We start from the raw sequence: 13254 nt of genomic DNA, 5'->3' as shown, positions 1-13254 counted from the left end.
CACTGCAATACCTTTTGTGCAATACTTTTGTAAATAGTCAACGGTGCAATAGACTCAATACTTGAAATGTGCAATTCACTTGTATTTTTATTTTTATTCCTATTTATTCTATTTATCCCCTTCGTATATTTTATTTATATTGTCTCTGTATTTATATGTGTGTGTGTGTATATATATATATATATATATATATATATAATATTCTAACTCTGTAACTTCTGTCGGTGCTGTGCTTTTTTGGAAATCGAATTTCCCAGAGGAACCCACCCGAGGGATTAATAAAGTTCTATCTAATCTAGTTCACGGAAGTGTTATGAACAGCTGATCGGATCGGCAAAGCGTGTTTCTGGAATATTATGTTTTTGCTGCTGCAAGTGCTTTTTATGCAGTTTTTGCAAAGCTATATGTGGAAGGAAACTGTGACTTAGGACAAGCTGATGGCATAACATGTAAGTACAACTCCTCTGGTTTCATATGCAAAAAATATTATTGCGCTAGCTTACGTGGTTGCAGTGCTACCGGGATTTAAAAATAGTTACGCAAAACAGAGCGTGCCTGCTCCCACCAGCTTTAGAGAACAATTAGCTGCTTCATTTAAGGTAGAAGCACAGGAGACAGATTCCATTCAAATGTGGAGATGAATTACATCGCCTGGACCACAAAATTGAAAGATCAAAAAATTGACCCAAATTTAGTTAGATTTAGGCAATACATGTACTTGTGAAACTTGTTAATGACGTTTGGGGAGCCCAATGACACAATAAAACAACAGTGGCAATTAAAAGAGTTCATAAGAAACAATCTTTTACCTTGAGGAGGTCTTGTAATAATGGAAGAGATGCTTTTTTGGCACTCAGAGAGGTTGACACCCCCAAAGCGCCACACTAAAACTTTATGCTTTATTTTATTTTATTTAACTTTTTTGTTTTATATGCAAATATATAAGGTTTAATATAAGGTTTTTACTGATGTTGACATTTAGTGTAACCTTGACCTGATTTTCCCTCAAATTAAATCAGCTTGAGCTGTTATTGGTATCTACCAACAGACAGATGAGATCTTGAAAACTATTGATGCTAGACTGCTGTCAAAAAGACAGACAGAGCGATTACAAACGTCTTCCCTTCATGAGGAGACTAACAGCCACCCAGGCATGTGGAGTAACTCATTTCAGCAATTGTTTTGTTTGTTTTGAGAGAAGCCATTTATGATAAATTTGCTAGTGGACATTGTTCCCTTGAGTTTAGTTGCTGTTAATCGGTTTTCCAGGAGCTTCCAATCTTGTGTTTAACCGGTCAAGTTTCTGTTGTATCAATTTTGATTTCAGTTTGTTGCTTATCACCACTATCTTGGACTGTAGCTGTTGTTAGTAGTCTTTGTATTGCTTTAGAGATCTGCTGTAAGCCTTAGGGTCGCAGGGGGCACAGCATCAGCTGTTTCATGTGGCAGTAATGTGATAGTTCATTAATTGGACAGCAGAGGATTTGCTACTGAGTGAAGTGTCACAAAGCAAATAAAGTTTCCAGCGGAAAAACTAAATGCTTTAGATAATTCGTTCAGGAAAGTAAGTGCGTGTCCTTTCATGGTACATATACACTTACACATACAGAGATATGTACATGCGCATCTACTGTACCTGCTCTGACGTTTAATCAGTCAATCAGTTGTGTCTTCAGGATGACAAAACAATTTGTATTATTGTATTTTTTGTAATGTTTAATAATTTTATACTCCATAAATTTGACTTCTGTTCTTCTGTTCTTATTTAAATAATTAAATCAAAATGAAATGTTATGTTTTGGTTTACAAATATGCAGCCCAATGTGTGGAACTGACAGCAGCCTTACAGGCAGGCAGATAAAGATCGGCACTGACTAAAAGCTGGGGTTTGTCCTTCCAGCAGCTGTGAAGGACAGCCTTGGGTTTGAGAGAAGATGGACATTGATTTTCTTGGCCTGGTTATATGACCACTGTGCCGCTTGCCTCTGATCTTAAGAACTGACCAAAATTTTTCTTAAAAGAAATAAAATTTAAAAAATCCAGATCTGCATGGTTAGGGTACATGTGCATGTACACACAAACACACTTATACAAAATGTGTTTACGGGCATATTTGTTTTTATTTTTAAGATGTTTTTAGTGTATGCATTAGGATCTCTGTATCAGTCAATGGTATTTGTTTCCCAGATTATTTATGTAGATCTTTTTTTTTCAATGTTGAAATTCAACATTTCCAAACCCCTGCTTTTCTAAAACAATGAATAAGATCCAGCGCCTTTGGGTGTGCCCAGTTTTCCTTTGAAGTGGTTGACTGGAGATTGAATGTTCAGTGTTGCATTTGAGGCCCAGACTCTAAAAGCTGGATCAGGCTGATCTAAGGCAGTCCATTTAGTTCAGTTGAATGGACTTACTACATTAGATATTGGCAGGACTGAGTAGCAGTTTGGAAGAATTTCATTCTAGCTGCAGCAGCTTTCATTTGCATGATAGGAAGCACAGACTTTCAAACACTCACTTAAAAACACAGAAGACCTGTGAGAAAGCCTAACAATGTTACTTGCTATTGCTTGTGATAACAAACCTTTTTTTTCCTACTACCATCTACCTTTGAAAATAAAAGCATCAGACTTCACAAAAAGTATGATGATTTTATGGATGGAAACCTCTGCTTATCTTAAATAAATGAAGAAAAACAAAAAACATGGTAAAGATCATTTACGTACTATCACTGTAGTATTCACTTATAATTCAATTGAAGAAACATAAAAAAAACAAATTAACATATACATTTCCCCTAAAAACAACAACAACAGTTTCCCCATGGAGTTTTACAAGGAATTCTCTTCGAAGCTCACACCTATTTTAGAATCAGTTTATGCTGAATCTTTTGCTACTGGCAATCTGCCGCAGACGCTTACCCAGGCCACGATCTCAGTCTTACTAAAGAAAGATAAAGATCCTGTACAGTGTAGCTCATACAGGCCAATAAGTCTTTTGTGCTGTGACTATAAGATTTTAACCAAAACTCTTGCACTACGGTTGGACCCTATTATTTCCACCATTATTAATGAGGACCAAACGGGCTTCATTCCCGGACGGCAGTCATTTTTTAATGTGAGACGACTGTTTAATGTGGTATTCTCCCCCCATTCGACAATACAACCGGAAGTTATTCTGAGCCTTGACGCTGAAAAGGCGTTTGATAGAATCGAATGGTCCTACCTTTTCACAGTTCTGGAGAAATTCGGCATGGGACCTACTTTTTGTAGATGGATTAAAGTCCTATATTCAACGCCTATGGCTGCAGTCAGGACAAATGGTCTGATTTCGGAATATTTTTCGCTCTACAGGGGGACGAGGCAGGGCTGTTGCCTGTCACCCTTCCTGTTTGACATTGCGATCGAACCGCTGGCAATTGCTATCAGATCTGATGAGAGGATTAAAGGTATATCCAGGGGTGAGGTAACTCATAAAACTCTGCTTTATGCTGATGATCTCCTTTTGCAGATATCAGACCCAATTGGGAGTATGCCCCACCTTTTCCGCTGGCTGCGGGAGTTCAGCAACATATCGGGGTATAAGGTTAATTTATCAAAATCTTTACTGTTTCCATTGAACAATCTGGCAAAACAGACCACTTATGACGATTTGCCTTTTAAAATTGAAAATGACAAATTCACATATTTGGGACTGGAAATAGCTGGCTCGATTAAGACTATTTTCCAGTATAACTACAGGTCTATTCTGGACAGTACTAAATCTGATCTGGGTAGGTGGTCAAAACTTCCACTTTCGCTGGCAGGACGGATAAATGTGGTGAAGATGACTGTAATGCCCAGGTTTCTTTATCTATTCCAAATGATCCCCATCTTTCTCCCCAAATCCTATTTTGCCCAGCTGGATCGCTTTGTCTCTTTGTTCATATGGAACAAAAAACCTGCACGCATAAGGAGAGCAAGCCTGGAGAGAGCTAAAGCTGATGGTGGTTTGGGCTTACCTAATTTCTTATTCTATTATTGGGCTGCTAACATTGTCAAGCTGACATATTGGATAACCATGTTTGCGGATGGGGAGGGTCCAGTCTGGGCAGATATGGAACTGAGAGCTACACTCCCAATCTCTCCGATTTCGATCTTAACTGCCCCTCTCCCACTGAATGTCAAAGCATCTGGGCTGAACTCCAATTTGGTGGTTCAAAATTCAATTAAGATCTGGGGTCAATTCAGGAAACATTTTAACTTGACAAATACTTGTAGCTTTTCTCCGATAATGTTCAACCATCTTTTTACACCATCTCAAATAGATCATTCATTTGCAGTCTGGCACAGAAACGGTCTGGTTTTCTTTCAAGATCTCTTCACTGAGGATGGCTTTGTCTCATTTAAATATTTGTGTGAAGACCATAACTTACCAAAGTCTCACTACTTCAGATACCTTCAGGCTCGGAGTTTTGCCTCTAAATTTCTCCCAGGGTACCCGTCTCTGCCCTCTAAGGACCTACTGTATCTAGTTCTTAATGTGAGTCAGCCCACTAAAAGAGCAATATCGAAGATTTATGCATTGATTCTTGAAAGCTGCCCTCATACATGGGACAAACCTAAGGCGGCGTGGGAAGGGGAGGTTGGAGAACTCATATCAGAAGACATCTGGAAGAAAGCCATACAGCGTATACATACGTCTTCTCTCTGTATTAGACATGGCCTGATTCAATTTAAGGTCGTCCACAGGCTCCACTATTCTAATGACAGACTGTCTAAACTGTACCCTGATGTTGCACCGAATTGTCCTAGATGTGATTACTCTCCTGTTTCTTTGGGGCACATGTTTTGGTCATGTCCCTCCCTGTATGGTTTCTGGACATCAATTTTTCAATCACTGTCAGCTATATCGGGTGAAACACTGCGGCCTGACTCTTTGATAGCTATCTTCGGTGTACCTCGGGAAGAGCTGAGACTCTCTCCCCTCCACAAAAACGCAATAGCCTTTGCCTCGTTGCATGCCCGCCGTCTGATACTGCTGAGCTGGAAGGCGTCGAACCCTCCTTCCTACGTCCATTGGATTAGAGAGGTGATGTTGGGATTAGCTCTGGAAAAAATTAGGTATACCGTACGCGGCTTGGGGAGTAAATATGACAAAACCTGGTCACGGTTCATAACTCATGTCAAGAGTCTGTCTTTTGCCTGATTTATTGTTCTTTACTTGTTGGTAATTTATGCTCTTGCTCTCTTCTCGGACTGCTGTCCATAGTCTCCTCAATGCCCGTACTTTGACTGTTGGGATTTCTTTATTCCCTTTTTCTTCTTTGTTTCTTCTCTCATGTGCCGGGGTCCGGCTGTTGGTGCTATAATGACTGTCACAGATTGGTTTGAGTGTTTCTCCCCTTTTTTTTTTTTTTTTTTTTTCTTGTGTTGTGTGTATTGTGCTTCCTGGTTGTGGGGATGCCACCTGGATGGGGGTGGGGGGTAGGGTTCGCAACTTTTGTAAGAAATTCTGGACTGTTTTGTTGGAAAACTATAAATAAAGTTGTAAAAAAAAAACAAAAAAAAAAAAACAACAACAACAACAAATTATGTTGTATGTTTTAGCATGGTTTATTGCTTACCCTTCATTACGTCTGATGCTTTTAATTCAAATAGAGCACAAACAGTAGCAGGAAGAGAGTTTGTCTGAAGGAAGAATGATACATGAAAAAGCTTCTTCCAAAAGAGTGAACATTTATTTTTTGGATCTCATTAGCACGTGGCACACGGGAGAGCAAGGTCGGTTATTATTTCACTTCATTGTGAACACTTGTGGACTTTCTGTCATTTAAGTGAGCATGCATAAAGGAGTAGATTTGCTGTTTCAGACCAAATACACAGCAGGTCTTTCTAGCTTAAGATGTGTTTAGCATTCTGTGGTTGCATTATTCTTGTAAACTAGAAGCAAGTCAGTCTTTTTAAGTTTATTCTGTAGGAATTACATTTAAGTCTAAATTTGCTGGGCTAAATCTGCATTTCACGTGTGATTAAGGGGATTTCTACATTACTCAGATTGTTTTATTATTGCCTGTTATGTTGAATGCATTTACTGATAGCACTCAACCAAAGTTTGTTGTTGTTATTAATTTGTTAATTAAAGAATTACTGAAAGTAGAATACAAATATTAATGTAAACATCAATTTATTTTCAGAGCAGTTGTTTCTTGACATAACTAAGACTCGACTTCCACAAAGTAAGATCCTAAAGTATGATTTTTTTTGTTTGATTGTTTTCCACAGTTCTTGTTGTCTTTCACAGGATGATCTTAATCTATTTAAGGAGACACAGTGGAGTATTTGGTTATCAATAAATCTTGTGTGAGTTAGACCATCATTCATGTATTTTAAGGGTGAAATAACAGTAACATAACATGAGATACTACACATACTACACTTTTTATGGTTCTTCATTATCAATTGTAGATAATATTACAATCAATTTGATTAATAATCAGTTATAGTTATTAACACAGAATTAAGTAGAAATGGGTTTTTGTGCATTTTTTAGCCCCGATGTTTGTTTGTTATAGGATCTACCACATGTGTCTGAGTAATCATTATAATCCTTCAAATTCTATGGAACAATGGTGCACTGGTTAGCACTGTTGCCTCAAACTTCACACTTGGCTCTGAGTACTGGAAGATACCTTAAGAAAAGGTATGTGCATCTAATCAGAACACTGGTTCATTGGTGCATCCCTTTTAGTTAACAAACAGGGCCATGTCAGCACAAAGTATGCATGTTGTCACCAACAATATCCTTGCATCTCCATTGCTCTGTAGTTCCCGATCCATAAACTTTGACCCAGTATATCTCTTCAAAAGTATGTCCCTGTTACTAAATAAGGCACAATGTATTACTGGGTGGTCTTGTGGGGTTAACACGGTTCATTTAACATTGTAATGTGAAACACCACCACATATTTACTATGCAGTTAAGTTAAGATGAGGAATAATTCCATTCAAAACATTTGTTGACACTTTGGAGATGCAAGGTCTGCAGAAATAGAAGCAGCATGTAGAGATGGCAGAGCAACGGAATGAAGTTCTTTGTTTTGTTTTGTTTTTTTACGTTTTGTCAGAATCGGCACATGAAAAAGGAAACACATGGGCTGAATAACAAGCAGATTCACTTCTTCTGATTGATGATGAGCAGTGATCAAAAAAAGCATGTCTTTTGCCCTCCATAGTGAATCAATCTGCGCACATCTAATGCAAACTAAATGTCTGTTTAAAGTGTGTTTTGATTTTCAGCATCAATCTTTAATACAGCTGGTACAGTTATGCAATATTTCTCATCATTATTATATAAGGCCTAATCTCAGCTTTGTGAAGCAAAAATCCAGAAATGATGAATGCTATGACTTTGGTTCAAATCATCAAACAACGTTATATTAGGTAAGATGAAATCTAAAGCCTATTTGACATTTTTAATAACCTTGATCATGTCTCTCATTTGTTCTGTATCAATACAGGACAGTAAGATTAAACAGTAAAAAGAAAGGGAAGGAGTTCAAGCCTGCTTGAAACATGGACTTAAACGATAGAAGAAAGCAACGTCTCCACCCCCAGAAACGGTCAGAACATGCATTGCACTTGTTCATTTTTTGCTTTAATGGCTTTGCTTAACACTTTTTTTATGAAGATTGGAGGTCAGATGAATACAATTGAGGAACTAATGAACATCCGCTAAGTGTCGTTTAAAAGGGATGTTGGCTGCACAAATTGCAATCAAATATTCAGATTTAACCTTTGATCATGAATTAAACACCTTTCTGGAAAATTTGCAGACACTGAGGGAGAAAAGTGTGGTGTGCAGAGGTTAAACAGCTGGTGTGTGACATATGCAGCTCAGTGTATACATTGCAGTCAATAACATCAATAACATCCAGTGTTCATAGCAGTGTCAAAACACATTGTCTCAAAACAGAATAACAATGACAATTCAAGAATCATCAGAACTTGAACTGTTTGCCCTTTAAAACATCTGAGTGCCAAACAATGGGAATGTCAGCAGAGTGGTGAAGAGAAACTCTGCACATTCGACAACACTTTCACCTTGAAGTGTTAGTGAATGAGAGTGTGGACACATTTTGCTGTTGTAATTTTGACCAACAAACACATTTCCAATAGAATCAGCAGGATTTTTTTCTTCCTTTTGTTTTGTTAAATTATTCTTGTTTAAACCCAAAGAAAAGGGATAGCAGAAAAGTGTTACCTTCAGCCCCGGGGTCAGGTCGTTGGGGTCAAAGGTGGTCAGAGGTGAAGGTCCAGGACGTGAGCCATAGGACAGGACAAAGGGTGGGACACGTATTGGTGGCGGTCACAAAAAAGCACAAAGATATGGCAGCAGGGAGAGGAAGGAGAAGCAGGAGGCATAACCAAAAGTCAAAAAAGAAAAAGTAAAATGTGACAAAGAAGGGGCAGCAACAGGGGAGAATGATGCAAAAGATTAAAAGCCAAAGAGGAGGATTTGGGGGGAAATGGTGGGATATGGCACAGAGGGAAGGTAAAAAGCAGAGGAGGAAACTGTGAGAGAAAGCAGTAGTTTTGGGGCAAAGAGGGCTGAGTCAGTTCCTCTAAAAACAGAACCAAAATAAAAAAGGAATGAACCCATACCTTGGTCGTTTAACGTCAGGTGCGCCAGACCTTGAAAGGGAAAAAACAGAAAAAAAGAACAGAAAGAGGAAGAAAAGAAGGTCATAAAAGGCACGGGAAGAAAAAAAGCATTGTCACAACGTTGGACTGCAGTTTGTGACAGACATCCTGGGGCAGACTTGGATGTCAGAGTTCAAATCAAAGGTAAAAAACGAGAAAGAGAGAGAAAGATAGAGAGAAAGAGCGAATAGTAACGGAAAACGAGCAAACACTTCTTGAGTGAGGTGTGTGGGGGGGTGGGGGGGTTAGAAAAAAAAGCATTTTTATTTGGCGCAACTCCCGAAGGCTATTGCTCTCACAAATGCTTTTTTTTCCTTTGGAGTACTTATGGAACACACAGAGAACTGTTTGGCAGAAAAGGCTTGAACCTGGTATCTCATATCCAACTGTACTCAAACCAGACACACACTCACACACACACACAAAGAGCTTTGCAAGGTTCACACAGAGGAGGTCAAAGATAAAATCTGGAAACATGCTACAGGATCAAACGTTCTCTGCACCCTAATGTGGGTAGATATTATCAGAACACCATTCCAAGCAGTTATTAAGCTGGCTGTAGGCTACCAAGCAAACGTCTAGCCAAACACCCATTTCAATAGATTCAACAGAGACAATGAGCTCCTGTTGGTGCTAGTAGCTAATATAAATCTTACATTATGCAACTTTCAAAAAGCCATAGTCACAGAGATCAGTTCAAGATACTCTATTATTATTCAACGCCATGAACACACACACAGAAAACTGTTGAGAATGCAATCCCAGAAAGAGTACTCCCCCACATAAAGACAACAACGTGCTTCCAGCTGTCTTTAAAATAAGCAACAACCTGAACAGTGTCCACCTGTCAAAGGTTGTTGCCTAAACTAAATGAAGTTACAAACACGGAAAAGCAGTTTTACAATTCATGGTTTTCACAACTGGATGAACATATTTAGTGAACTTCAAACTTTTCCATACGTAGACTCTACTTCCACAGCAGGATGTACTCCAACTCCATAATCTTGGACTACAGCTAATGTCAGTAGTTCTTCTTCTACTTCTCTAACCAGAACCTCCAGCAGGCAGTTCATGTGTACACTAACCTTACCGAGGCTGCATAGAAGACCAAGAAATATCGCTGCCAGCTAGAGTCAAAGACTCTGTGGATGGAGTTGGTGTTTATGAACAGCACAAGAGTGTCATTCAGGAAGCAGTTGCTTGCATTTTGTAGTTATTGACTCGAACCTCGCAGGCGATATAAAGACTATAGAGGAGAAATATAAATGTATATGGACACAGTATAACGTATATGCATTATATTATTAGTAATTGTACAGTGGTGGGCAGATGGTGACCAACTGAAACATTTTAACATCCCCACTCTTTTTAGCTACTATATTGTTCCTGTTTGGGGAAAGCTATCGTACTGGTGGTTATAAGGGAAAAAGCGTGACAAAAAAGGAAAAACAGGAAAAGAGCTGTTGTAAGCTTCCTATCAGCTGACAGTGGTCATCAGCTGCACACATAGAGCAGCAGGTTTTTCAATAGAATTCTTGGAAGTAAACCATGTCAGTCAGATAAATAAAACTGAAAAGACTGAAGCGCTATGGCCTCAAGCAGAGTTTATTCCCACATACACTAAACAGCTACAGCAAATTGGATTTAACCCCAGGCTGCATGGAATACAAACAGCACTATGTCTGTTGAACTAGAAGACCCAGAAGGTCGAATCATTTCATCTCAACCTGTCTTTTCTTGATCAATACCACTTCAAGCACAAGACTTTTGGTGTTATCAGCAAACAGATTAATATAAATAACCATTGATGATCGAGGGAACACAGAGCAACAGCCTTTAACTGTTAAACATTACTTCTGTGTTTAATATAAGCATCTGGCAAACAAACAAAAGTTCAAGTCCCAGTTAGCCGCAGTGATCTAATCTATGGATTCTATGACATGCTGGTATTCTGCACATTCTCTTGAATGATTTCCTAAAAGTGTCTCTTATTGCAGATCATATTCAGAATACATTTAAATAGAAATCATTCAGTCTCAGTACAATTTTTCACCTAACCTCCCAAATAAATAATGTGCTAAAACACAGATTTAGAACTCTAGCCGTACCAAATAAGAGCAACAACCTTTAAAGCAGAACTAATCTCAGCCGAGACAGCTTGCACGTACAGCAAATGTTGTCTGTGTAACAATTTTAAGCACAAAGAGTGACTAATTGAAGTGTTTGACAGCTAAAGTTTTCTAAACGTTTGGTTTCTGCTTTTTCTTGAAGACAAACTGGACAAAAATAAAAGTGTTTATAGTCAAAAGTGGCAAGCTGTTAGTCTATGCACAAACACATCTACACTACCAACCAGCAGGCAGACAAATCAGAAGGCAAAGCCTACAGAAGCTCAAATGACTCTTCACTACAAGCTGTTTCTATTGTCCTCTTTCTTAATAACATCTGTGATTCAGGGGAAGAAGAAATATACAGGCAGAGTGTTTTATTTATCTGGCTTCAGTCCGTTTCCTGCCGGCCTTTTGCAGGGAGTTCAATCATTCTGACTCTGCCTCCTTCTGTTTTTGTTCCCTTGCTCATAATCCATTAAGGAGATAAGGCGAAGGCTCCTGCAATGAAACAGAATGGTGCTGTCGCTGCATACCAAATCATTCAAATACATCCCCCCACCTCCCACCCCGACCTCATCCAGCTTAGCCGAGCAAAAAGCAGTGGTACAATTTTATGGAAAAGGAACACAAAAGAAGGCAAAGAAGAGGTAAAACAGACAGAAAAAGACAAAAAAAATGAAAACAAGGTGTCATTGGCATCCTCACAGCCTGTGCGAATGAAAGATTAAGAGACAGGTGTGCAGATAACAAAATGTAGCCAAAAGATAATCAAAAGGACACAGTGATTCCAAAGTATTGTATTAAAAAGTAAAACAGAAAAACGTAAAAGATTTCTTCCAAATTGAAGGACACAAAAGCCACATACACACATCATGTTAAATCAGCACAAGTCTTCAATGTCAGACTCCCAACATGCCAGATCCCGACTGGGGTTTTAATGACTTTCACTAGCAAGTTGTTGAAAGAGAGGCAGCAGCATGGCAGAAAAAATAAATTACTGATCACTTTAAGATAACCAGAAACAACAGACACAAGAAAAACGCTCCATCTCACATTAATATTGAAGCACAAAACAAATTTACCACAGCCAAAAGCAGCATTGCTCCACACACACTATGAACGTGACAACATCTCAGTCCAAACTACGAGTTTTTATCCTTGAGCATTTGATTACATCCTTAGTTTTGGTGAGTACAGATGGGAGTGCCTAACGGAACGGGCGCAGTTTGGAGAATGGCTGAGATTGGGTGGTTTTGATTGAATGGCAGATGGAGCAGGGTAATAATTCTGTCATTAGAAGGAGTCACGTTTGCATCTTATCCCAAATGCTCTTGTTCCCGTTTGTTGTTTTTTTTGACCTCTTCTCATTCCCCTTCTCCATGCGGAGCCCTGCATGAGCCAGCTGCTGTCACCTCCTGCTCTCTTCTACCTCGTGATTTTTTTGCTCTTATCAGGACCAAACTAAAACAGCCCAAATGTAGAACAGGGACCAAGACTGATTTGCTGCAGCAAGACAATTTATTGGTTATGGCGGAAGGTAGGCTAAAAGAGCTATGCTAGCCAGTGGCAGAGGGGCAAGGATGCGGCTGGAGGTGGAACTGGAAGGAGGAAAAGCAGGGTTATACAGGGTTAGCAGAATCTCAGGGCTGCTAAGGGCTGCAACAAGACTAACTGACAGTAGTTGCAGAGTGTAAGATCTGGCACTGTGGGAGAGTGAAGGCCAGAAAATAAGCTGCAGCAGTTGAAGGTGACTGGATGATGCAGAGTCTGACCAACACTACACTACTCTATACTACAATACACTACACCACACAATTTGGACAAAGATCATGTTAAAAACAAATAAAGACTTTAATGGAACTTTAATGCAATTGAACCATGTGAACAAATAACCCCAAATAAAATGTAAACAGAATGTAATCTCCTAATCAGCTGTGTGACACTCGGTAATGTAAACAATAAAAACAGAAAGCAATGTTTTCCAAATCTCACAAACTTGTGGTTTAGTCATAACAAAAAAATGTGAAAAAATATCAAGTGTTTAAATTGAGAGAGTTCACAGTTTCAGGCAATATATTAGGTGATTTTGAATTTGACAGCAGCAACATGTCTCAAAAAAGTTTGGACTGGGCAAAAAGTTGCTGGAAAAGTAAGCTGGAGAACATTGTGCTACTATTAAGGTGAACTAGCAACTAGACAGTAACATGACTAAGTTTAAAAAGAGATTAAAAAACAGCATCTACAAAATCTTGATGATTTCAGAATAATTTTCCTGAATGTAAAAATATGAAAAAGAGGAAATATATGAAAATAATGAAGAAATGGTAGTATTGTCTTTGGGCCAAAGGTAATTTAAAATGGACTGAGGCAAGGTGGAAAACTGTTCAGTTATCTAAAAAGGATTAAATTTGAAATTCGTTTTGGAAAATATGGATGCTCAGGAAGAGAGAGGTCACCCAGCTTGT

At 38.8% G+C, this 13254-nt stretch overlaps 1 protein-coding gene across 1 annotated transcript in view; it reads right to left on the bottom strand.

The window, feature by feature from the left end:
* The window catches only part of nrxn2b (neurexin 2b), a 649237-nt gene that overhangs the window by 521396 nt on the left and 114587 nt on the right, over positions 1-13254 (bottom strand). Inside the window, exon 3 of the mRNA XM_085349739.1 lies at positions 8640-8669. Within this exon, the coding sequence (XP_085205865.1) occupies positions 8640-8669 (30 nt within the window). The remainder of the gene's footprint in view (positions 1-8639; positions 8670-13254) is intronic.

The sequence above is a fragment of the Diplotaxodon limnothrissa genome, linkage group LG3 (assembly GCF_057381915.1).
Source record: "Diplotaxodon limnothrissa isolate DT_005_m linkage group LG3, D_limnothrissa_male_GT1.1, whole genome shotgun sequence".
Classification (NCBI taxonomy): domain Eukaryota; kingdom Metazoa; phylum Chordata; class Actinopteri; order Cichliformes; family Cichlidae; genus Diplotaxodon; species Diplotaxodon limnothrissa.
The sequence above is the reverse complement of the archived record's forward strand: the minus strand, read 5'-3'. Positions and strand labels throughout refer to the sequence as shown.